The sequence below is a fragment of the Pan troglodytes genome, chromosome 7, assembly GCF_028858775.2.
Source record: "Pan troglodytes isolate AG18354 chromosome 7, NHGRI_mPanTro3-v2.0_pri, whole genome shotgun sequence".
NCBI lineage: Eukaryota > Metazoa > Chordata > Mammalia > Primates > Hominidae > Pan > Pan troglodytes.
This window is the reverse complement of record NC_072405.2, coordinates 61,800,845-61,827,748: the sequence shown is the minus strand read 5'-3', so window position 1 is coordinate 61,827,748 and position 26,904 is coordinate 61,800,845. Positions and strand designations below refer to the sequence as shown.

General features: G+C 42.8%; 1 protein-coding gene across 1 annotated transcript; it reads left to right on the top strand.

Moving 5' to 3' along the window:
* The first annotated feature begins 1,260 nt into the window (after nt 1-1,260).
* On the top strand, nt 1,261-26,176 carry OPRK1 (opioid receptor kappa 1). The gene is made up of 4 exons (XM_009455386.5): nt 1,261-1,444; nt 1,807-2,111; nt 17,792-18,144; nt 23,080-26,176. Exons 2-4 carry the CDS (start codon nt 1,855-1,857, stop codon nt 23,610-23,612), a joined length of 1,143 nt encoding a protein of 380 aa, XP_009453661.3. The 5' UTR covers nt 1,261-1,444; nt 1,807-1,854; the 3' UTR covers nt 23,613-26,176.
* The last annotated feature ends 728 nt before the right edge of the window (nt 26,177-26,904 follow it).

Genomic DNA, 26,904 nt, shown 5'->3' with positions numbered 1-26,904 from the left:
TTATTTGAAAGGGTTGAAGGGATTTGGCTGAACAAAGGGAAGATTTCCTTATGCTCTTCATATTACACGCTCAAAAGAGTTGTGCATCTCCAGGCGGCAAGACGCTGGTGGTCAAATCCCACTTTGGGGTCATGGCGTCTTGAAAGACACAGGAACCCCCTTCTGCCCTCAGCTGATGGAGGGAAGGGCTGTATCAGTCATTAGTGTGTCCAGGTGTGGCATGGACATTAGCTGTGGGATGCAGTGGGGACCTGTGTTTGTCAGCCTGAGGCAGTGAATCCACTGGGGAAATTGAGGTGCCTAAACCCCCAGTCTCCCCCAGGCCTGTCTCCAGTACCCTGTGGAGAAGGGGAACTTCCCCACTCCCTTTCAGAACCTTCACCTCAGGGGCTGAGCCCTTGCTCCCTTTGTGTCTTGCCGGTCCCTTTGCCTGAGAAGAGAATGTCTCTCACTCAGCAGAATCTGACAGCTACCCTTGGACTAGCAGAGTTTTGCAAAGAAATGATGGTGACAGTTTATTTACGGACGCTCAGATTCGCGGCCGTATAATGGAGGCAGCCCTACTGTGAGGGAGAAGTGAGGAGAACGTGATGGCTGCAGGGATTAATGTAAAACAGAGACACTGTCACCTCCCTGGAGCACCACTGAGGCCCGGGTAAGGAGAGTGTTTTGCCCTTCTCAGATACTATCAGCAATTCACGTAATACCCGTAAGGTGCAGTTTGTCTGCAGCCTGTCATCCCAGTTAAAGCAGACGGAACGGAAGAGAACGCAAGGAAATATTCTATTTATGTGTCTTTTAAGTCATTATTTTATGAACTGGTCTTATTCTAACTGGATCATTTTGTTACTTTCTTTGGATGGGCCATTCTAATAAGCGTAGTTCCTGACTGCGAACTATGCAGATAAGAAGTTCTAGACACAATATGAAAATCCAGGTGCATACTTGCACTAAATAGGCATGCTCCTCCTTTTTACTAAATCTAAATGGCTCAGTCTCAGGTCTTGGGGAAGGCTGCATGGCCGGGGACCAGGCGGCGTGCCGCTCGGGCAGTTAGTGGGCCGGGCGAGCCTGCCGGGCTGGAGGGGACGCGGGGCTGGGAGGCTGGGGAGCTGGGGGCTGACTCCGGGCGGGCGGGGCGGGGCAGGGACCTGCCGGCCTGGGGCGGGCGCACCAGAGGAGCTCTCCGCCCGCAGGCCCCCAGCGCCCAGCCGCGTCCCGGCTGCGTCCCGCCCCGCCCCGCCCCGCAGAGCCGCCGCCAGTAGTGGGAGACGCGCGCTGAGAGGCGGGGGCTGCGCTCGGCGGAACAGCAGCCCTCGGGCGGAGAGCGGGGCCGGGGTCCGAGAGCAGGTGACGCCAAGAGCTGAGCGGGACTCGCGCGGTTCAGCACCTACCAGGGCGCCCGCTAAAAAACCTCGCCTTCGCCTGTCTCTGGGAACCATAGGTAAGCTTTGGGCTTTCGAGGTGCAGTTCTAGGTAGAGCTCCGTGCTGGGAGGTGGGAAGGGGGCTTGACCCTGGGGACTCAGGCAGTCTGGGGACAGTTCCGCCAGGGGCCGGTGCCTAGAATTGGTGAGGGAGGCACCTCAGGGGCTGGGGGAGAAGGAGCGAGCGCTCTTCGCCCCTCTCTGGCACCCAGCGGCGCGCCTGCTGGCCGGAAAGGCAGCGAGAAGTCCGTTCTCCCTGTCCTGCCCCCGGCGACTTGCGGCCCGGGTGGGAGTCCGCAGGCTCCGGGTCCCCAGCGCCGCTGGCCAGGGCGCGGGCAAAGTTTGCCTCTCCGCGTCCAGCCGGTTCTCTCGCTCCCGCAGCCCCGCAGGTGCCTCCTGTCCTCGCCTTCCTGCTGCAATCGCCCCACCATGGACTCCCCGATCCAGATCTTCCGCGGGGAGCCGGGCCCTACCTGCGCCCCGAGCGCCTGCCTGCCCCCCAACAGCAGCGCCTGGTTTCCCGGCTGGGCCGAGCCCGACAGCAACGGCAGCGCCGGCTCGGAGGACGCGCAGCTGGAGCCCGCGCACATCTCCCCGGCCATCCCGGTCATCATCACGGCGGTCTACTCCGTAGTGTTCGTCGTGGGCTTGGTGGGCAACTCGCTGGTCATGTTCGTGATCATCCGGTGAGCGCGGGGACAGCGCAGCGCTGGGGGCTGGGCGGGGCAGGGAGTGAGGGTCAGGCCCCGCCACTGGAGCAGCAGTGGGGGCAGCCAGCCAGGTGGTGGGGACTCTGTTCCGTGAAGGATCCTGGAAATGCTACAGGGTGGCTTCCTAGAAGAGGTGAAGGATTTTCTGGGAGTTTTTGGTGGAGTGCTGAGAGGTTCACACAGGCGAATCCGAGCGGCCAGGAGCGTCTGGAAGATTTCAGAGTAACCCCCCGACCCCACCCTAGGGCCCAGTGTTTCTGCTGAAAACTCTATGCGCAGGGCAAGGTGCCAGGGTGCTGACAACAGGGTCAGGGGCTCCTGGTAAAGGAACTAATCCATTTGCCTGCGCCAGTTTGGAGCACTTTGTTATGCCCTTTGCAAATATTTCTTAAGATAAATTTCAAGCCCACCCAATGCACTGAAGATAATTCCGAATTTCCTGGGACTCCTCAGACTGGTGTTTTGGCTTATGAAACAAAACCGATATATGCTCTAGCGTTGTTGATATGCATATATGAGCCTTTTTAGTATCAAATGGCATCCCATTTGTTAGGAATATCAGTAAATAATATTTATCCTCTAAAACATGGCCTGTGGAGATTTTCAAAAACTACTTCGCTGTTTTTTTCCATCATGAGAAATTGAAGGTTTTATTTGTGTGTGTGTGTGTGTGTGTGTGGAAATTTCTTTAGGTCAACTTCCAATAATAAGTATCCCAATATCCACATATATGCTAATTTTTTGGTAAGCAAAGTGATTCTGACTTTAAGAAAGAAAAACAAGAAAAGAAAAACCTAACTTTGTTCTGCACTTTTCTTAAGATAGATTTGTTTCCTTTTCTGGGAGCACTAGAGCTTTGTCAACACACCTGTGAGAGGGAGTAGGAAGCTTGTGTTCCTTTGAGAAGTCTCTGTGAAATAAGGGTGGGATGCAAGTCACCCTGGCTAGGGACTCTGAAACGATGAATAGCTGATTTTTTTTTAAGCTTGATTTTAGTTTTGAAACAGGCCATTTATTTATTACGAACTTTAACAACCATATCATGAATGGTAGCATAAATCTTTCTCTTGGAAAATTATCATAATAAAATACTGCTTTATTTTTATTTTTATTTTTTTGCTTGAGAATGTCAGGTCTTTTATTCCTATGTATGCTCTGACATTAAAAACCATCATTTAAGTCTCCAAACACATACTATAAAGCTCATTTCATCAACAACTAGTGTTTATAGCTTGGTGCCCTTGGTTTTCATAATTGCCTATTGCATTTCGCAGGAATTCTATCCATGATGAGTAAAGGTTATAGAAGGAAGGAATATTTTAAAATTAAATTGTTTGTCCAAGTCATTAGTAATCTCAGGGCTGGCCGCCACTAAAGAGACAATTAGACAAAAGAAAAGACAACTGTATTCTAAATTTTAATTAAAAATTTTAGGAGATCTTTGGTACAGAAGCTATTTATTTGGTGGTGGGGTAATAGAAACATTGTTAAGCAAAAGAAAGCTCTAAGAAAAAAAAATAGCTCTGTTTCTACCCATATCATATTTAGGTGCTCAAGTAAAACAGATACATATTGTTGTTATTTGAATGAGCCCCTGAAGTCTCCAGTTTGAAAAGAGCTTTGTAGTTGCTCTACAACCTTTTGCAGACTAGGATTAAAAAGAATGAAGCATCCTAAAATAACATTTAGATGTTATGTGCAAATATAACTCCATGGGGAACATTTGACGTGTAAGAAGGAAAAAAAATCCTGTAGATTAGCTAGGATTTTTAATGGATAGATTTCCCAAATATATCCAACACTAAAGTGTGTTATAAGGGGATAAGTTCAGCTAAAAATATAAAAGAAGTTGGTTAGTTCACATACATCATTCTCCATTCTCCCACCCCCCAATACTTAAAGGTTACGTTTAATGATGAATGAAAAGCGAAGAGTTCTGCTGCCATCCTGGAGTGCCAACCTACTGAAATCTATCTAGTTCACTTATGGCTAGAGCACATACATTTTAAGGTCTTTACAAGTAAAAGGTTAATGTCTAGTGAACCTAGTTCACTCAAGTCTATAGCTAAGAAGGAAAAGGAGTATTTAGTATTATTTCATAATGATAGATGGTTCAAGGATTGAAAAATAAAGCCTTTGAAGAAGAATTTATGTACTTGGGTTTATTTATCTTAGGAAATGAAGAGATTGAAGATCAGAGAGAGGGTGGCATGAAGCGGGTTGAGTTGTGATCATCAGGCCTGAGTGCAGAACCAGGGTGTGGAGGCCCCATAGCCCTTCTTACTGAAGAGACTGAATAGCTGTGCTTGAAAGATGGAGGATACTATTTTAAATGTTTTACATGGGAAAGGCTCCTAGCATAGTTCAATCTTACAGAAAATCATAGTAGAAATGGAACTTAGATGCTCAGAGTGTGGGCAGGTGCAGATCTAGACTGTTCAGCTCAGACCTGGGGAGAAAGAGCTGTGGAGAAAGATATGGCTACTTTTAGGCCTGCCTTACAAATAGCTTTTCCCACCTTGGGCCCCTGGAATGCTGCCTCGTATCTTCTGATTTAAAGTTTCAAGAGTTCTCATCATTTAGTGTGTACCAACTGACATAATCCCTTGATAATTAGGGCACATTAACTTTCACTGTGGAGACCTTAAAATGTCAGTGCTCCAGCCCCCTCACTCATCAGGCTTTGGGGTTTGTGGTTGTTGGGTGTGAATATGGGTGTGACCCTCAGGATTCTTTTTTTTTTTTTTTTTTTTGAGACAGAATCTGGCTCAATTGCCCAGGCTGGAGTGCAGCGGCATGATCTCAGCTCATTGCAACCTCTGCCTCCCAGGCTCAAGCGATTCTCTCACCTCAGCCTCCCAAGTAGCAAGGATTACGGGGATGCACCACCATGCTAATTTTTGTATTTTTGGTAGAGATGGAGTTGCACCATGTTGTGCAGGCTGGTCTCAAACTCCTGATCTCAAGTGATCTGCCGGCCTTGGCCTCCCAAAGTGCTGGGATTACAGGTGTGAGCCACTACACTTGGCTGACCATCAGGATTCTAATCCTGTGGTCTCCTGACTTCCTCCTGTGCAGGACTCCCCCATGCAGTCTTCATTTTTCATTAATTAATGAATGCCATGACACTCACGCCCCTTTGCCCTGCCAGAGGCAGCCCTACCTCTGACATCACAAACATCCATTCTGCCACTCTTACCACAACTTCATACACGTTCGACTTTCTCCTCCCTTAAAGAAGATAACTAACATTTAATGAACACTTATTATGTGTCAAGCAGGTAAAGCTACCTTCTTCATGTGAATTATTTAATCTTCACAACTATAGGTATATCATTACCATACCCACTTAACAGATGAGGAAACTACAGCGCAGAAAGATGAAATAAACTAAGGTTACACCTGGGTAACTCACGGGGCCAGAATGATGCCAGTGGCCTGACCATTGATCCTATGCTCTTATCCATTCTGCTCCTCATTTCCCACCATACCACTCCTGCAAACATTTGGATTCTTTCTTTCCAGGAGGTTCTACATTTTCTCCCAGATTGTCTCTTTCTCTTCCCCATCCTAGACTGCATGAGCTATCACTTAAAGCTCTGTCTTGACAACACACCCAAGTGTCCTGCCTTCTTGTACTTCTGCCAGTGTCTTCCACCAAAGCCTTAACCCTTGATCAAGCCAGTAACCTACCTTCCTTATTCCTATACCCAGCTAGTTGGATGCTGTTGGATAAAATCAATTTTATTTTTGTCAAGACAGTCACCACCTTCAAGTATATCTGACCCTAATTCTCCCTAGAAGTTTTTCTGTGTCCCTCTTCTGTTTTCCAGAAAGAGCCAATTCCTTGTTTCATTTCCCATTTTAAAAAACGAATTCAAATCTACCCTTATTCCCAAACCCTCCACCTGATCATATTCTCTTCATGGTCATATTCTTTACTCTCTTTATCATATTCTCTTCATGAGTGTTTTTACCCAGTACTTCACCAAGACACTGGAGTGCAGCCCTCAGGAACACTGCTTCTCTACATACACACTTTGGCAGCCATCCTCCCTGCATTCTGTTTTCTCTCACAGGAAGATTCTCCTTCCTTCTATCCAAGGCTAATTCCTTCTCCTTGGTTTTGAAGCTCATTGCCTCCTGGGGTCTTTACCATATAAGCTATCTCCTTTCTACTGTGTCTGCAATCTCTCCCTCTTCACCTGCTCTTCAGCACATGAACATACCCAAGCATCTGTCATCTTACAAACAATCAACAACCCACTATCCACCAACCCTCCATTTTCCTCATTTCGTTAGCTAATGTCCTTCATCCTCCTGCCTGTCATGGGTAGGCAAGCTTCTTGGAGGAGTAATCCCTACTCTTTGTTTCCTTTTCTTCCACGCAGTCCTCTGCCCTGAGCATTTGAGCTCCCCCTGATGCTCCTTCACCAAAGCCCTGGTGTGTGTTTCAGATGCTCGTTTTAGGCCACTTTCACTTGGCTTGTGTGGAGGGTCTGGCATGCTTGGGTGACCTTAGGTCCTCACTTTCTCGAATAGCACCCTCTCCTTGGCTTCCCCCACATCCTCTGGCATTCTCCTTGCTCCCCTGCACAGATTGCCCTTCCTCTGAGGTTTCATAAATGCTCATATTCTCCAGCCTTCTCAGCTCTCTTCTGTCCTCACTTTGCATATTCTCTGTATTAGTCAAGGATCAGCCAAAGAAGCAGGACCAGTAGGGGATGTCCATGTTAAGAAATTTCTCACAAAAAAATGGCATAGGTGACTGTGGGACTGGCTAAGATAGGAAGTCAGGAGAGACAAGCTGCTGCTCTCCAGGCAGAATTTCTTCTTCCTCAGGGATCTTTGGCTCTGCTTTTAAGGTTCCCACTGATTGGATCAGGCCCCATTTTCAGATTACATAGGATGGTCTCCCTTGCTTAAAGTCAACTGATTATGGACTCAAATCACTCCTACAAAACACCTTTGCAGCAGTACCGAGATGAGTGTTTGAAAACCTGGGGACTGTAGCCTGGCCAAGGTGACTCATCACACTCCCTTTCAATGGTTTCATCCATTCGTGTGGCCATAACTGTCAGGTACATTCTGACAAATCCTAAATCTAATTATCTCTCTCTCTCCCAGTTATCCATTCCTTTCTGCAGACTCAGCTGGCCTCCTTCCTTCTAAATGGCTCAGTGTGATGATCTCCCTGACACCTCAGGTTTCTAGAGCCTCCCTTAGTTTGCTGAGGCTGCCATAACAAAGCACCACAGACTGGGTGGGTTAAGCAACCCCTGTTGTTGATTGTCTCACAGTTCTGGAGGCCAGAAGCCTGAGATCAAGGTGTCTGCAGGGCTTCCCCTGAGGCCCGAGGCCTCTCTCCTCGGCCTGTAGATGCTGCCTTCTCCCTGTAACTTCACATAGCCTTTCCCCTACACATCTGTGTCTTAATCTCTTCTTCTTATGAGGACACCAGTCATATCAGATTGGGGCCCACCCATATGGCCTCATTTACCTTAATTATCTCTTTAAAGCTCCTGTCTCCAAATGCAGTCAGCCCTCATTCCATATCTGTGAATTCTGCATCCATGGATTCAACCAACCATGGCTGAAAAATGTTGTTTTTTTAAATTGCACCTGCACTGAAGATGTACAGACTTTCTTTCTTGTCATTATTCCATAAACAATAGAGTATAACAACTATTTACATAACCTTTACATTGTAGTAGGTATTATAAGTAATCTTGAGATGACTTAGAGTATAAGGGAGGATCTGCGTAAGTTATATGCAAACACTATCTCATTTTATATCAGGGACTGGAGCATCCATGGATTTTGGATCTGACGGGGGCGTCCTGGAACCACTCCCCCAGGGATACCAAGGCAGGACTGTACAGTCACATTCTGAAGTACTGGGGTTTAGGACTCCAACATAGGAATTTTGAGAGGACACGGTTCAGCTCAGAACACTGCCCATCCTCTTTCTGTTCTCCTTAAGAGGACACTCTGTCAAGCTTCAGTTTTCACGACAATTATGTATATGTTCTCTTTTCATTTATTTCTGTAAATTAATTATAAGGATAAACAAGGAAATTTTGTTAAGAAAAAATAGGAGGGATCAGAAAATTCTTTGATCCTTGGTCTTAGTTTAGCCTATTCCTTTTCTCATTAGTTGTAATTAATTTGTTGCTATCACAATACAGACCTGTAGGGTTCAATCTCTCACGAACCTTCCTCTGGGAGACCTTTGCTTCCCTACAGTTCAGCCTCAGCAGTATTGAAACCTCCCCAAAGGGGGAACTTTGTAAGGGGTGTAGAAGAAAACAAAACTGCAAAAGTACTATGGAAATGGTTACATTTCCTGAACTCAAATTTCTGCACTAAAGGGAGCCAACTCACCCAAGCTTGCTAGGCGTAGAGCTTGGTCCTTCTAAAAATACTCCTCTTCTTGCTTATAAATAGCAGGATACAGTGTTTCTTCCCCAGTCCACTGAACAGAAGTTCCAGGCTTCCTCTGCTGGGATCATCTTAGGTTATGTGCCATTTACTGACTCATTCAAGTCACCCCCGGGCCAGTCTGGGCCTCATGGTTGTACTTGTCTCAGCCTCACCAGAACTATGTGGCTGTCTTGGAACTAGAGAAGTGTGGGACGGAATGGGGTGACAGAGGGTCTGGCACAATGCCTGCCTCTTCTCTCCCAAGTTTCTTCTTCTCCATCATTGAAGTATGTGTTGTAATCACTGTAGTTGTGTGTACATACATGTTCCACATTCTCCTAAGTGTCAACATAGCCTACCTTAGATAATATCACCAAATCACACATACAAGGCATTAAAAAAAAGCAAAGGTACAATATGGTACCTGTATAATTCACCAATGGCTGCTCCCTACAGGACACCAGTCTTATTTTAGGCTTTGGTTAATATAGTATGTTCTAATTTTTCTTGAAACTGTCTTTAATTTCTTGATCCTGTCTTTAAACATTTTCTTTAATACAAATGTAGCAAAAATAACTTCAGAAATTATTTTCAAGAGACTATCTTTCATTTCTCAAAGTAATTTGTATACATTTGACAACCTTTTGAAAGAGAGAATTGCAACTGCTCACGTGGATTAGCCAAATTATTTTCTCCCCTGAGGGATGTATGATCACAGATGGAGGCCAAAGTCTCGTGGAACTGTTTCTCAGGGATCAGAGACTATACAACTGCAGAGAGAGAGAGAAAGAGAGCAAGTGAGAATGCGAGAAACCAATTGGGTGATCAGGTATAGAGGTCCTAAACTTTAATAGACTCCAGGAAAAACTGTAGCCTTCAAAATCATTTCTTGATTGTGTTGACTTTACGTGTTTTCTGATGCCTGTCTCAGAGTTAGTTTCAGAAGGAATTTGCTTCTCACTGGTACAGAATATCTCCTCTCCATGACTCATTCAGCTGCATCTCATCAGCAGCAATATTTTCATGTGGCTGTGCAGTTGGCACCTCCCTTCATTCCTGATTAACTTGGATGCACTTAATTGTCATGGCCCCAGGAGTCTCTGTGCTCAGCTAAAAACCTCAAATTGTATGGCTGCAGGACAGTTGCCTTTTGAAGGTTTAGCTTATGTGGTTTCAGTGGTGCAAGTAATACATACTTAGAATCATATTAACAAGAGATAGTTTCAGAATAACATTGATTTATTCCTCAACAGAAAGATCAGCAGCAGTCCCTTTTTTTCCCTTTCTTTGGAGGGGGTGCTGGTTTATGTCTTGGATAAGGAAGGCTTATATATGAAGAATAGATTTTAGGAGTGGGGATAATACTATAAATGGCTTAACACTTGCCTTCTCCTTTGGCCAAGCAGGTTGGAATTTCAATGGAGGACGACAAAACCATGTGATGAATTGAGAGATCCCAAAGGGACTGGTGTGAAGCCGGGCAGGGAAGCCTTGGATTAAGAATGGCTGGAGTGGCCGGGCGCGGTGGCTCAGGCCTGTAATCCCAGCACTTTGGGAGGCCGAGGCAGGTGGATCACGAGGTCAGGAGATGGAGACCATCCTGGCTAACACAGTGAAACCCCGTCTCTACTAAAAATACAAAAAATTAGCCGGGCGTAGTGGCGGGCGCCTGTAGTCCCAGCTACTCGGGAGGCTGAGGCAGGAGAATGGCGTGAACCCGGGAGGCGGAGTTTGCAGTGAGCCGAGATCGCGCCACTGCACTCCAGCCTGGGCGACAGAGCCAGACACCGTCTAAAAAAATAAATAAAAAAAGAATGGCTGGAGTTAGTTACATGCAGTCAGAGATCAGCTATGACAGGACTGATTTTCAGAGCTCCTGTTGAGCTCACTCAAATTCACAACACACCTATGAAATGAAGATTGTTAGAGCTCGTTTTCAGATGAGGAAATCAACTACAGAGGTTTAATGAACTGCCCAAGGGCAGGCAATTGCTAAATGATCAATCCAGTATCACAGCCCAGTTTGCTTAGCCCTGAATCTTCTCAGCGCCCTCTGCCTGGCTGGGTTGCTTCCTGTCCAGTGGAGGACTGGCTCCATGGGGAGAGGGCAGCGCAAGAGGGTCATCATCCTCCTCTCCATGTGCCCACGCTCTGTGGCTTGCTTTGACTTAGGTCAGCTTTCTGTATAAAAATAGGAAAACTAATTTTAAGTATCCATATACCGCTAGGCATCCGGGTAGTTGTGCCCTAGGAAAGTGCACGCCAGTCATTAGCGAGGTGCCATTTTCTTATAGGTGCTGTTGGGCGTGAGAAGCGCTCACCCTGCACATAACCCTGAATGCACTAGAACGTTCCTTCTAGGGGTCCAGAGGCGCATGATTCCACAGCCGGGACAACTGAGAGGAGGAGCTTAGCAGCTCCCAGGGGCACTGGCTGTTCCCGTGGAATCATCGCTCCCCCTTACCCTTCCTTCCTTGCTTGCTGCCACTCTGCATGGATAGCCTGCACCTGCGCGGGGCTGTGCGTCTGGAGTCCTGATCGCACGTGGGTGCCTGCTGTTCTCTTGATGCCTTTGCGCTTTGCACGCAGGAGAGTGATTCTGGAGAGCTGCAAGGGCCTGGCTCCTATGTGAGTATGACTCCTTCAGAATACTACAGACTGAGGGATATCAAAGGATATCAGATCCTTTGAGAAGCAGTGAATTTAATTTCCTTATCTTTCCTTTCCATTTTCCTTTCCTTCCATTTTTCCTTTCTTTCTCTTTCCCTTTCCTTTTCTTTTTTCTTTCTTTCTCTTTCCCTTTCCTTTTCTTTTTTCTTTCCTTTCCTTTTACCTTTCTTTTTAAGCAGACAAACAAACATGGAGTCTCTCTCTGTGGCCCAGGCTGGGGTGCAGTGGGGCGGTCAAGCCATCCTCCTGCCTCTGCCTCCCTCCTTTCTTTTCTAGAATTAATAAACTACTGTCCCTTTAGAAAAAAAAACCCTACAATTTCAATAGTAAATAACCCAGAAGAGCATATAGCAGTTAATTTCATTGAGGTGAACTGAAACTAACTGAAAAATTTAGTGAAACACTCATTATGGTTTTAAGTAAGTTCCACTGAAAAGTCACGTCAGCACGGTCATCATTCTTCATTTAAATTTTATTTTTTAAACAGACTTTTAAAAAAGCAGTTTTAGCTTCACAGAAAAATGGAAGGGAAGTTACAGTTCCCATATACCCCATGCCCCCACACATGCATAGTCTCCATTCTCACATTCCCCCAGAGTGGGACATTTGTGGGACTGATGAGCCTGCATTTACACATCATAACCCAGAGGCCATACTTGACATCAGAGTTCATTATTCCCCCCACCCACACGCTTTGGTGAGGCATAATTGACAAATAAAAATTACATATATTAAACATGCACAACATGGTAATTTGATATACATTAATTTGTGATTACCACAGATTACACAGCCATTACCGCACACAGTTACCATTTTGTGCATGTATGGTGTGTATTGGGGGGTGAGTACAGCTAAGATCTACTCAATCAGCAAATTTCAAGATAAGCAATACAGTATTGTTGATGCTAGCCCCCTGCTGTAAATTGGATCCCCTGAATTTATTCATCTTATACTGAAGCTTTGTATCCTTTGACCAGCCCTCTCCATTTCCCCCACCATTTCTGATCATTTTGCACATAAAATCTAGAATGCCATGCATCTGGAAGACACGCCCAGGAAAATGCTTGTTGGCAATACAGAGAAAAGAGCTCCCAAACTCATCTCCGACCATGCTCATCTTCCATCATTTGTGAAAAAGGACTGCATTTTCCCTGCTGCTGCAGAGCTTTCCTCTTACTGAGTTTGGTGTCTTGGGCCTCTTTGGACTCCAAGGGCAGCTCTAGTGTTGTAAGAGAGCCACCAGCTTCCTGTGGGTCCGTGGCATTTGATCACACTTGTGTTTTCACCAAGCAGCATTTGTTCAGGTGCATTCTATGGACCTTTAGGTTTTTGCTGTATTAAAGGAATCTATTTAGAAAATCACCAGGGCTTTTGTTTTGTTTTGTTTCCTTTTTCTTTTTTATTATATTGGAGCTGAAGTTTGAATTCCCATTGTCTCACTAGTTTGTGGTTTCAGGCAAGTCACCTACTCCCTTTTAACTCAGTTTCCCCACCCCCAAAAATGGGCCTATGGAAAAATTCCACAATGTACATGACATTGTTTTGTCCATTGAGGGGTAGTATTTAATGTATTATTACAGTATTTCTGCCTGGACCTTGCCCTGTTTCTCATGCTAAATGTTTTCTACCCTCATGATGCATACTTGACCGTCCTCATCCGAATACTTTTCAACATTGAACTGCAGGAAGTGGCAGTATTTATTTCTCCGATAAAATACCTGATTTTTAAAGAAAGCTTGGAATAAGACAAGCCTGAGTTCCTTTACTTATTAGATGTAGATTCCAAGAACTGAAAAACACTGAGAGTATTTCTAAGACGTTTTCTCAAACTTTTTCTCTTCAGAAGAAAGTAGGGGCAGTGGTATCTTATGGGATTGTGATATGGCTTATTAGGGCTGTGGTAGGTAATGAATAATAACAGTAACAACAGCAGGAGCAGTCATGTGACAATGCAGGCTGGCATTCCCTAAGCAATTATCAAGTACCAGTCTGGTGCTAAGTAATTTTATGCATGTCTCATTTAATCATCATGACAACTTTATCAGATAACATGAAATTCCCCAGACAGTGTCTGTCACATAATGTCATCAATAAATGTTAAAGTGATTTTTTTCCTTCTGGTGTTCAGGGCCCTCTGTGGCCTGACACTACTGTTCCCATCCCAGGCAGCCACCTGTGACTCCTCAGCAGGAACCCTGAACCAGGAAATCCATTTCCTCATTGACTCTGAATAAGACACTAGCCAGAAAGCTTCTCTCTCTGTCCAGATCTTTCTCAAAGCTCAAGATCCTGCTAAATTTTCTCTTCAAAATATGTCCTGATTTCCTCAGTACACAGCAATCTTTCCCTTCCATGTATTCCTATAGTTCACATTATAATCTGCTCTCAGTTTAAAAGATCCTCAGAGCCAGGGTCTGTATATTGAGTTTTTCAGTCATCCTCAAAGTCTAGTATATTGCTACTTATGGGGTAGGGAAATGAAAGAGTAAAGACAGAGGAGGGGCCATGCACATAACTGGAGAGGGAAGAGAGGGTGCATGCGTCACCATAGGGGACAAGTGCAAGAGAAGACCCAGAATAACTGAAATCAGTGCAACTGAAAGTGTGTTGATTTGAAAGGTATATGGTAATCAGTCATCAAGATTAAAGGTTTATTATACTATTGTCATGAAGGTGAAAAGGAGTTCCTGATTAAAGAAGCATCATTGAAATTTAAAAAACAGAAAACAAACCTAGGCAATGCACCTCAACAGCAAAGCATGCTAATAATCCAATAATTACCTCCTCTACCTCCTGCATATTGTCTGCCGTGCATGGAAAGGACAGGAAGTCCTGAGAGTGCTGTGTTGCAGGGTCAGCTCCTCCTTCTCAAGTGCCACCTTTCTAGCATGGTGAGTGTCACGTCCTCCCAGAAACCCTGCCTGGTGACACTGGTTCCTGACATCTCAGCAGATAACTTTGCTCCCCTCACCATCACGCAAGCACCAGTGTCTGCCAATTTTGAAGCCACCCCTCGTTTCTCTGTAAAGAGAAGTACGCTAGGATGGTCTTGAGTTAAAGTGTCACTGGGGAGCATTTCTAAGTCTCTGGAACACCCTCCGCCCTTTGCCTGGCCACCATAGCCTTCCCGGTGCTCACAACTCAAGTTCCCCAGGTAAGCCCTCTTTCCCGGCCTGCCCCTTGCTTCCCATTCCATGCACCGTACTGTTTTTTCAGGTCTGTTATGTTGTCAGTTTAGCGAGGACAGCCCACGGACTTTGCTCTTTTCATACCATATGCTCCTGCGGTGTGTATGCTCAAAAGTGCAGCCACGAGCTGCCAGCCCACTTCCAGCTCCTCCACACAAGCCAGAACTTCCCACCCAGATGGTGCCATTTTGCTTAAAATGCTTGTGAATTTTTGTAAAGCAGTGTGGGTGAAATGGAAAATAATTTCATATCATAGCATAATGAGAAAGCTTGCTTGTTTTTTCAGTGGTGGACATACAGTGAATGAAAAGACTGGCTAATTCTGTTGCGGTTAGATACAAACAATACCCTGGGGCTCAACCAGCCTGCCTCTGAGCGTCACAGCCTTGCTTTATATTCACGTTCACAGAGTAGTCCAGTGTAGTACACAGAGGAACTATCTATAAATATTCATTGAATTCAGAGTTTATTCATTACTTTTAATTATACTCATGAGTTCTCCCCTTCTAGTGTTGTAGGTTTATAAGCATGTGTCTTCCAGAAACCTGGAAGGGGGCCCTGCCTTGCCACCCCATCCAGATCCTCCCACTGAGGTCCTGCCTCTGCTGACACCAAACAAATCACTTAACTTACCTGAGCCTAAATTTCTTCAGCTATATGAGGGAAAAGACATAAGTCTTTCAGGTAAACTAGAAGGGCAGTAGTTTTGAGAATCAAGTAAGATACGTGGAAGTCAAAATACTGGACTTTGCAAATTACAAAGTGCTGGGGAGATGTAAGAATAGACGAATTGGGATCAAACCCCTGGGTTTAAATTTCTGCTATGCCTATAGTTATATCACTTTGAGAATTTTAAAGAAAATCCTGTGATTCTTAGTCACTTCATCTATAGAATAAGGATACCAGTACCTACCACATGAAGTGACTGTGAGGATGAAATGAGACAAAGCTTGGGGAATGCATGGCAGAGGTCCTGACGCAGGCACTTCGGAAATGTGGTCAGTGTGATTATTGCCTGTACTCATCTCTCTGAGATCTGCAGATGGAGTTTGAATTCTTTACATGTTCAAGTCTTACACAGTTTCATACATCTATTGGCTATAAATATTTTGAAAAACTAAAATCAAGCTATCACTCTACATTGTATGACTACTTAAAGATGCACATTACATTTTACAGTAATTTATGGATCATTCCATTCATGTTCTTTGTGTCAGGTCCTGGGGCTCCTTTTTATTCTCACCTTTTATATTTAAGCTGAACTGGGTAAATATGACCATGGATATTACCTAGAAACTACATTCTTTTCTGCTTCCTGTGGTAACTGGTGGCTTCCACTCACATAAGAAGGGAGGTGGGAGTTGGGGAACATGACATAGATTAGACATGCTGTCTGGGTCAGGTGCATTCATTAATTACCCCTGGAACTCTATGAGATAAATATTATAGTTTCCATTTTATAGTTGGGGAAACTGAAGCTCAGGGTGGTTAAGGACCCTCTAAAATATACTCATTAGTTTGAAAAATAAGGACTAGAACCCAGGTCTGCCTAAGTTTATAGCAAAAAGAATGCCACTCTGACTTCATAAAGAAAGAGGGGAATATCAGAGTCATAAAATACAAGAGCAGGAGTCAGATTCCTGCTGGAATCCTTGCTAGTATCTGGGGTTTTGGGGTGGGAGGAGTTGAAAGAGTAGAAGTTAGGTTTGTAAGATGCATTTTTTTCAAACATAAAACCATATTTTTAAGAAAATATCTGAACAGATAGCATTTCAGTCTTTCTCATTAGAAACATGTGGCTCCTTCTCAGTAACTGTCCTTGCTTGGCTATCTCTGCTTTTCTAAAGCCTGTGCTATGAGAACTTGGCCATCCATGTTTAGTCACTATCTAAAACTTATAGGTCATTTAATAATGTCTGAATAAAAAGTATAAAGGCAAAACACATTTTTAAATAAACTCCTCGCTTTCCAGATTAAATCACTCTTTAGTAAGCAGAACATCCAAATGGAAACTAACAGATACCAACTCTAGTACCCGTCTTCACAATGCCTTCCCAGCTGACCCCAAACACAGCCACTTCCTAATGAGTAGAGATGGGAGGTGGGGAGGGAAGGCAGTGGACACTGAGGCTGGAGTGTGAACCTGTGCGTCAGGCCATCTACTGCCCTTGTCTCATGTACTGTGAGTTAGGTTTTATGATTCTTATTTAGCAGGAACTGAAAATCAGATAAGTCATTCTCTGAGTTCAGACTCAGGATTGTCTGAGTTCACATGAGACCACACTGCCTCCAAGAGGAGCAAGGGCTGTTCTGTTCTATCATGAAATGTTCAGAGTTGTTTCTCATGTGGAAATTCATGTATCAAATGGGGCACGCTTGAATTGTGACAAGGTCTTCAAATCTGAGGCTGTAGAAAGTAATCAACGTATGGATTTTCCCAACATATTTCAGCTCTTGGCCTTTGAAAATCTGATGGTATGGTTTGGAACATTTATTTAATACTCTATGGATATTTGAGGAAGCATTCTCTAAGCAAAACAACCCTCTTAACTCAGTCTTAGTTGAAAATTAAGTTGTTCTAAACATCATGTTATAATGTAAAGAATAACTTAGGCATAGAAGCAATCTTTCTTACCTACCTTGAAAATTACTCTTCTCTCAATTGGAAGATGAGGCATATTACGTGCTTAGAAAATATCTCAAGGAGTAAAGAAAGACAGAATTATTTCTTTTCTGCTGTACCATACTATGCTTAGTGCTATGATGTGTAAGAGCAGAATTCAATCTGCTTTATTTATATAATATATTTAAAATGACAAATTAATGGTGCACTGGAGAACAAAAATCAGCAAACCTAATTGTGTTTCAGCCATTGCAACTGAGCATATATCAAAATTGAAAACCATTTTGTATTTTCAAAATACATCATAATTATAATGATTGATTTCTCAAAATAACCCTGAGGAAAAAAATGTTTTAAACAAGTCAAAGAAAATGAATATAGTGTTTGAAAAATGCTTAAAGCCAAGCGACTCTGGGCAGGATTAAGATGAATTGTCAGCCACAAAATAAAGATCTGTATTATATGCAATGCTAGATCTATATGTCTATTCATCTATCTCTGCTATTTTCTGTATTTCCTATATTTAAATTTTTTAAACAAAGCACTAGAATAAACAATAAAGTTGGAGATCTTTGTCCATTTTTCCTATCAATGTCTAGAACAGTCCTTTTACATGTTAGACCCTCAATGAATATAAGAATAATTGAATGAAGAAGCAAAATCAGTAATCCAAAGGCTATCACAAACACATTCACCTTATGGGTTTGACTTGAAAATGGAGGGAAATGCTATTGTTTCTTTTCTTTTAGATACACAAAGATGAAGACAGCAACCAACATTTACATATTTAACCTGGCTTTGGCAGATGCTTTAGTTACTACAACCATGCCCTTTCAGAGTACGGTCTACTTGATGAATTCCTGGCCTTTTGGGGATGTGCTGTGCAAGATAGTAATTTCCATTGATTACTACAACATGTTCACCAGCATCTTCACCTTGACCATGATGAGCGTGGACCGCTACATTGCCGTGTGCCACCCCGTGAAGGCTTTGGACTTCCGCACACCCTTGAAGGCAAAGATCATCAATATCTGCATCTGGCTGCTGTCGTCATCTGTTGGCATCTCTGCAATAGTCCTTGGAGGCACCAAAGTCAGGGAAGGTAAGAGCAGTCATTTCATTCTGTTCATAAAAATGTAGCTTCAAATTACATAGACTTAATTTGAGCGTGAGTAGGCCACATATTTAGTGGAAATCGATGCCAAAAGACGACGGAAATGTAGTGCCTAAATCCATGGAAGATGAGAAGTAGAACAATTTTGTGTCCCTTTCCACCTCTAAACACAGAATGCAATAATGACATTGCCAGAAGAGAGATGCCCGACCTGTCTCCCATTCTGGCAATGTTTACTAGAAAGTGGGGGGGTGAGGATGAGGTAAGAAACCACAGGCATGTGGAATTTTAAAGTACAACCTGGCATGTCCAGGACACACCTTCTCATTCCTTTTTTTCTCTTTAACAAGGGATATAAATTATTGGTGACATATGCTGGTTCTTTCCTCTTTTATTCCTAAAGGATAACCTCCAAATCACTATTTTAACAGCTTTGGCTGTAGGCCATTCAAAATCAAGTTAACGGATGGTAGTTACAGATGAGCAGAACCACTTGATTTTGGACATATCAGGTTTTACCCCATGCAAACCAGCCAACTGATTTTTTTTTTTTTTTTTTTTTTTTTTGAGAGAGAGTCTTGCTCTGTTGCCAGGCTAGAGTGCAGTGGCGCGATATCGGCTCACTGCAACCTCTGCCTCCCGGGTTCAACCTCAGCCTCTCGAGTAGCTGGGACTACAGGCACACACCACCATGCCCAGCTAATTTTTGTATTTTTAGTAGAGACAGGGTTTCACCGTGTTGGCCAGGGTGGTCTCAATCTCTTGACCTCGTGATCTGCCCGCCTCGGCCTCCCAAAGTGCTGGGATTACAGGCGTGAGCCACTGCGCCCGGCCCCCTGTTGATGTTTTTCCTGTATTTCTAGGACAGTAGTTCTCACTCTGGGCTGCACACTGGAATCACCTGGGTACTTTAGAAAACACTGCTGCCTGCATCCCACCCCTTAAGGGTCTGGTGTAATTGACCTGGGGTACAGCCTGGGTGTCAAGATTTTTGAGCTCTCTCCAGGTGACTCTGACCTGCAGCCAAGGTGAGAGGTACTGTTCTAGGAGTTTTGCTTTACTAGCAAAATATAAAGCTATAGAAAGCATCTTTGTTCCTCTTAGAAATTAATGATGGGGAGGTGAGCAGAATAGTCACTCTGGGCCTACTCATGCTGTTTAATGCTCCAGCAGGTATATAAATGCTCCAGTTTACTAGGGGGTTCATAATACCTGTGAGAGCAGATAACTGAGTGTATATAGTGAGGATTTTCCAGGTCATAGTGAAAGGGCAAGGCACTAAAATCATAGCTTGTCTTGCATGATACATGGTTTGTTTGTTTTTAGACTTAATCTAGTTAGGTTTCAGTTTACAGTTTTAGGTTCACAGCAAAACTGACCAGAAAGCACAGAGAGGCGCTTCCATTTACCTCATTTACCTCCATTTACCCCACACAGGCACATCCTCCCCTACAGAGTGGTCCATTTATTACAGCTGCTGAACCCACACTGACACGTCGTTATCACTCAGAGCCTGGAGTTTACAGGAGGGCTCACTCTCCGGGTTATGTGTCCTGTGGATTTGAACAAATGTATAATGACTTTATTCATTGTTTTTTAATGAAGCTGATCTTTTCCCTCTGAAACTACAAAATGAATTTCTAGCATAGCCATAGCAGGTGTCAAGCTATACTACTAGGTAAATTTTAAGAAATGCCCAACTTTATCATATTTGCATTTCAAAATATGATTAATCACACATAGGATTTTGTTTCTTCATGCCTACAGCAAATAGAAATAAAGTGCAAGAAACTTTTCTGAGGCAAAACTTTCACTTTGTGAACGTAAAATGTTGACTCTAATATTTTCCATACTGTAGTATATGTGTGCGTATTATGTGAGGATTCATAGTCTGCTCTTACTTTTTTATAGTAGCTAAGAATTATTATAATCGCTATAAGCAGAAACAATTATTCTTAACAAAATGAATACACACAAGAAAAGCTTTAGTTTAGCTATTAGAACTAACTCTATAATTATGACAACCATGAGATGCTGGAACAGGAGCCAGCAGAAGCCACAGCCCTCTGATATTAATATATAAAGAAACCAAAATCTGCCTGTTAAACTGAGGCAGTTGTATGGATACTTCAACCTGAAAATGCCCCCTTCTTCCTGAAACAGAACATTTAATAAAAATGGCATGCTTGGACAGGAATTTCTTTTTCAAAAATGCTTAGTTTTTATGAATTCATAATAGGTGTACATATTTAGGGGGTACCAGTGCTATTTTGATACAAGCATACAATGTGTGATGATCAAATTAGGGTAATTGGGATATTCATCACCTCAAGTATTTATCATTTGTTTGTGTTAGGAACATTCCAATTTCACTCTTTTAGTTATTTTGAAATATATAATAAATTATTGTTAACTGTAGTCACCTTCTTGTGCTACTGAACATGATCCTTTTTCTTCTAAGTGTATTTCGTATGCATTAACCAACCCCTGTATATCCCCCTCCCCACAACCCTTCCCAGCCTCTGGTCACCACTAGAGGTTCTACTCTCTATCTCTGTAAGTTCAGGTTTTTTTTTTAACCTCCCAAATATGGTGCTTGAGGACATGTGATATTTGTCTTTCTGTGCCTGGCTTGATCCCCTTAGCATAATGTGAAGTGCACTGGGATTCTTGATGATTGCCTCAGCACTCTCTTTACGCTACAAATTCAGCTTCATTGACATTTCTGGAGGATATTTCCAACTCTGTAGTGGGACGTTTGTTTCCCAAAGTCTTGTAAAGTAGCTGTTGTTAATTATTTTACCCAGTTTAATACTTACCATCTCCCACTACATGCAGGGCAGTTTGTTTGGGAGGAAGCTGAGCCTCGGAGTTAAAGGTCTATCCGAATTAAACAGCAGCCCTGTGCGGCTTCTGCTTAGCTTAGCTTAGCCGGTGACTTTTCCATAATAACTACTGTAATTAGGACACACTTTCGAGGGTTTGTTATTCATGTGGTATGTATTTGTTTGTTCATTTATTTAACAATTTGTTCTGTTTAGGCACCACATGTTCCAGGTACTACCCTAGTTGCCAGGGATTCAGTGTTGATTAAGGCAGGCTGGGTTTCTCCACTAAGGCAGTTCACATTCTGGATGGAGAGAAACATGTTAGGAAGGTAACACACAATTACAGATCAGACAGGCTTCTGTCTGGGAAATTGGGTGAATATAACATGTAGACAAAGTGTAAGTTACCGAGGAGAGGACCATTTAAGAGACAGACCTCCATCTAAACGTCTCTGAAGTGACATATAAGCTGAGGTCAGCCACAGGAAACAACTAATGCTGAAAATAAAAGCTAAGCAGAAAAAAACAAACCAAACCATGGTCCCTACCTCCAAGGAAACTCTTCTACCAGATTCAACAAACAAGTCAAAACCCAGAACAGAATATTTATATTGAACTCAGATTTTTTTTTCATGTGTCACCCATCAAAAGTTGCTTAATGGATATCTTATATTCTATTATAATAGTAATGATTTAAAAATCATTTACCATAAACACTAAAGCAAAAGTTAATAGTCTTCATAGTAATATTACTTTGGACAATGACTTTTTTAAAAAATCAAAAATGACAAATTTCTCTGGAAGTGTTCATTTACTACTCCAAGGTTTGATCTGGTATTTCACTGATACATGAAGCTCTCTAAGATAGTCTTTATTAATTGTCAAAAATGATTATATCCTTTTTATTTTAAAGTATATGTAATTAAAATTCTAGTAAGATTGGATATTCTATTAAGATTGCATTAAAATGTTTTAGAAAACATTAATAGAGCTGTTTTGCTATTTAAAAAATATTCATGTGCTATTTTTGAGGCAGATTTTTCCAATGTCAGAAGAAAATATTTTCATTACTGTAATCATGCTCATGGTGTTGCTCATGACTACCTTGTCTGTGAGGAAGGACCAGGGCAAAGAGAGCTCTGCTGTGTGCTTGCTGACTTCTCAGGGGCAGGGGTTGGAAATGTGGGCTAGCTGGTGTTTGGGGAAAGGTGAGCCCATGGGACACCCACAAAAATAGTTTAGAAGGTGTCCATCCTGAGTCCCTGGTCTTCCTAATATTAAGGCTACTCCAAAGAGAATACTACCCAGCAAAGAGAAGCGGAGCAAATATAGCAATTTTCTAAGTAATCACATACAAATATTTGTTTTATCTGAGCTACATAATAATGTTGGTAAAAATGAAAATAAATGTGCCTGATTTACTCAGAATTCCCTTGATGATGATGATGATTCTCCCCCACCTCCTCCAAAGGTTTTACTTGTGTTTCAGTAATGCCTTTAATCACAATGAGTGTCATTGGTTCCATTAAATGACAATACTTGAGTCATATTTAAACAAATTCCATATCAATTTTTGTTGACCCACATAATGATTTCCTGTAAACCAGTTAATGTTTTTCAAACAAGTTGGCTTTTGTTAAATTCAGTGGCTAGATTTGAAATATTTAGTCATTTATTACAAATAGACATTAGCTTTTTTATTGCCAGAGCCTTAGGTCTGGGAGAAGTGTTAATGAATGGAAATAGAAATAAGTACTCATGGTATACATTAACTCTTTACCTCTTCTGCAAGCCATCAGTGTCAAACCAACTTCTGCAACTAGATGAGCAAGATTGTCAGCTAATCTTAATTCTACAGTATTGTGTATGTTACCAGTAAACAGTGATTATCATCATTGTTCCATGCACAAAGATTAGGATGGTTAACAAAATACAGTATTCATTAGTAATTTGGTGATCTACTTCAGGTAATGTCATCTTACCATAATTGGACCATTGCAATAAAAGGTATTAAAATTCATATTTAAAACACTTTGCAGCCACGGTAATAACAATAACAGGTTTCTGTGTTGTGGTTTTTATTGCCCTCCGCCAGACGTCGATGTCATTGAGTGCTCCTTGCAGTTCCCAGATGATGACTACTCCTGGTGGGACCTCTTCATGAAGATCTGCGTCTTCATCTTTGCCTTCGTGATCCCTGTCCTTATCATCATCGTCTGCTACACCCTGATGATCCTGCGTCTCCAGAGCGTCCGGCTCCTTTCTGGCTCCCGAGAGAAAGATCGCAACCTGCGTAGGATCACCAGACTGGTCCTGGTGGTGGTGGCGGTCTTCGTCGTCTGCTGGACTCCCATTCACATATTCATCCTGGTGGAGGCTCTGGGGAGCACCTCCCATAGCACAGCTGCTCTCTCCAGCTATTACTTCTGCATCGCCTTAGGCTATACCAACAGTAGCCTGAATCCCATTCTCTACGCCTTTCTTGATGAAAACTTCAAGCGGTGTTTCCGGGACTTCTGCTTTCCACTGAAGATGAGGATGGAGCGGCAGAGCACTAGCAGAGTCCGAAATACAGTTCAGGATCCTGCTTACCTGAGGGACGTCGATGGGATGAATAAACCAGTATGACTAGTCGTGGAGATGTCTTCGTACAGTTCTTCAGGAAGAGAGGAGTTCAATGATCTAGGTTTAACTCAGATCACTACTGCAGTCTGACATGAAAAGATAGAATTTAAAATAAACTTTTAGAGATCTCATGGTCTGAAGTCATCAGATGCAGACCACATTCGTGATCAGTGGAAACATCAAGGACAAAAGGTCCACGCAACACATGCACCTCTTCTCTAGGGCACAGAAGCGAGGCAGAGCCTCAGTTCCTCTGATGAACAAGGGAACAGGTCTTTTCCTTCTGGTTTGCTAGGTAAGGTTCAGCACCCATCTGCTGTGGCCTTCCTATGAAATGTAGTTTCAAAAGCTCGGTTTAAGAAAAAAGGAAAAGAAAAAACATGGCTTTCAGAGCTCAATGGGCATCCAATCCAGATGTTTCACAATGACAGCAACAACCTCCAACGGAATGGGAACTATTTCCAGGGTTCATGCCCAGCTCACTGTATGCTGTGTGGACATGCATTTCATGTGGCTGTGTGGTAAGAATTACAGCTTACATATGGCTTGGACCCACATCTGAGGAATCTGATGTTCACTTATATCAGAACATTATCTTGCTATTTATGAAATTATTTAAACATTCAAAAGATTGTTTTTTAACATGGTTTAATTTCTCAAAAACTACAGTTTTTTTTCTTAGCATGCTATTCAGGTAGACAGTCTTATAATAAAGCATGTCCCATTGTCAAGAAACATAAAGTGGTGTGAATACCACTGAAAATATATATATAGTATCTTCTGTAAATAATAGTACCTGTGTGAATAAGGAATAGGCTTGCCTCCCAGCCAGGCAATTTCCTGAGGGCACACTAATGATATCCCCTGAGTTGCTAAGTTGATGCTGAGACATTTTGCTGGGAATTAGTCATGGCATGATCTCTTTCAGACTCCCTGAATACCATTTAGTCCTGTAACAGTGCTCACAACTCATGTGTTAATGAATCACAAAGGCTTTAACTAGCTCCCAGGTTGTAGCCTTCGCAGGATCTAGTTTATTTGCCACATCTCTTTATGAACATATAGCGATTCGCAGATCTCTCTATTCACGGAGAGGAAGGTGTTTTGCTTCTGTAGATCTCAAGGTACTATTTTGTGGCTCTCAGCAGGAAGTAGAATTGTTCCTAAATGTGTGCTGAATGAGGACATGATGTCCCTCCTGGTGCCAGGACACATCCTGCATGGCATTCTGTGAAGGGCATACCTGCTGAGGATAATGCCAGGAGCAGCAAATTTAGGGTAATTTTGCTAAAACTTCCAGATGACATATAAATTCCCTCTTTTCCCCCCTGAAACTTACCATTTCAGAGGTAATGGCTTTTTCTGTAATTTGCCTGAGAAGAAAAAAGGGATAATTTAGAAATAACACTCCAAGCCTATATATTATTAGGGCTGCATCCTCTGGAATTTAATAGAAAAATTGAATATATAGCCCTATGTAACTACAGACATCATTACAACTGTTAAGTTCTGTTCACCATGCAAGTTCTCAGTGGTGTATGTACTCTCACCTTTTGGAAACAAAACCTTGCATTGAAGGTTTTACACACGGCTTCAGAATGTTACTCTGACCATGTTTGCCTCTACTCCAGATTATCATGGCACCTAACACAGATGACATATGGCAGAATGGAAGTGATTTCTCCTAATGAAAATGAAGTGCTCTTTTGAGTATTTCTTGTTTTATTGAGATTCCTATATGCCCTTGTATTTTTATAACTGAATGTAAATAGGAATGGCTTAAATACTGGTTTACACTAATCCCATAGTTAAAAATCTTGGCTATGGTACAGAAAGGATATCTATATAGAGGATAGTTCCAGAAACAAGCCCTGGTGAAATAGGAAATATAAAAACTTCTTTATGGAACAGGAAAACCCAAGAGACTTTCTCGTCAGATTCCTTTCCAGTGCAAAGTATAACAGAGATAGGATTATGAGATGAAATCACAGTAGTGTGTTCCTTTTAATTTTTTCTGTCGTCTTTTTTTTTTTTTTTGAGACGGAGTCTCGCTCTGTTGCCCAGGCTGGAGTGCAGTAGCACAGTCTTGGCTCACTGCAACCTCCACCTCCTGGGTTCAAGCGATTCTCCTGCCTCTGCCTCCTAAGTAGCTGGGATTACAGGCGTGCACTGCCAAGCCTGGCTAATTTTTGTATTTTTAGTAGAGACGGGGTTTCACCATGTTATGCAGGCTGGTCTCAAACTCCTGACCTCAGAATATTCACCCGCCTCGGCCTCCCAAAGTGCTGGGATTACAGGTGTGAATGGCCACGCCTGGCCTGTTTCCTTTAAGTTAGCACTTCACGTGCTCTTACAGCGTTAATTGCCATTATTGGTTTGCCTGATTTTCCTGCATCTCCTCATATGTAAGTCTGCAGCCCAAGGAGAGAATAGTAGCTGTATGTGCCCACAAGGGGTGTCCAAGCTTCTTGATTCTTGTTAATATTGACTCCCCAACATTGAAAAAGGAGTGAAGAAGGGAATATCATTTTAGGGTACTGCTTTAAAGGAATGATAAAGTAAACAACGTGGCAGGGAAAATACCACTTGCACAAATGTATTTCTTTGTCAAAGTGTGTACACGCTTTCTGTATGTCCTGATGTCCTGCTGTGAAGCAGGGACCACATTGCCATTTATTCATTGTTCCAGGCAGTGCATTTGTCCAAACCCCTCTGGCTCTCTGATATCTCTCATTTCTTGATGTTCCTATTCTCTGACCTCAACAAGGAGGACACTGTCTGTTGTGTCTCTTTGAGACCAGAACTGCATGTGTTTAACCTTCAGATCCAGTCTCTACATGAACCCTATTCTTTCCACCCTGGTAAGAAGGTCTGGAAGACAGGTCCTAACGAGGGGTCAGAGAAGGCACAGAGAAATGAACCAGCCATGCAGGGGCAGCACTGAGGAGGAAACCCCCCACTCTAACTGGGAGGAGAGTGGAAACGCTCTTAGTGTCTCAGAGTAGTTACCAATCTAAGAGCATCCCTCGAGTTTAAGTCAAAACTCTAGGCTTAATACCAAAAATAATACATCATTTGGAAAAACAGCTTGGAGAAAAAAAATCAATAAAGAGTCACATAAAATCTTAAGAAAATGGTTCTATTCTGTGATATATTACTAAGAAATACAGTTCTTAAATGTGTATAACTATTGTCAGACAATTTATAGGTGTTTCATCTAGTCCTGGGATGAAATAAGATGACTCACGTAAATTCAGGGAGCACACTGGCTGACTTTAAATTGGAACATTGTAAA

What these genes read in the sequence shown, in the direction of transcription:
- OPRK1 (XM_009455386.5), top strand. Translation starts at nt 1,855, where the DNA reads ATGGACTCCCCGATCCAGATCTTCCGCGGGGAGCCGGGCCCTACCTGC. An exon ending in GTCATGTTCGTGATCATCCG is followed by an intron (nt 2,112 to 17,791) that starts GTGAGCGCGGGG and finishes CTTTTCTTTTAG; the next exon opens with ATACACAAAGATGAAGACAG. An exon ending in AGGCACCAAAGTCAGGGAAG is followed by an intron (nt 18,145 to 23,079) that starts GTAAGAGCAGTC and finishes GCCCTCCGCCAG; the next exon opens with ACGTCGATGTCATTGAGTGC.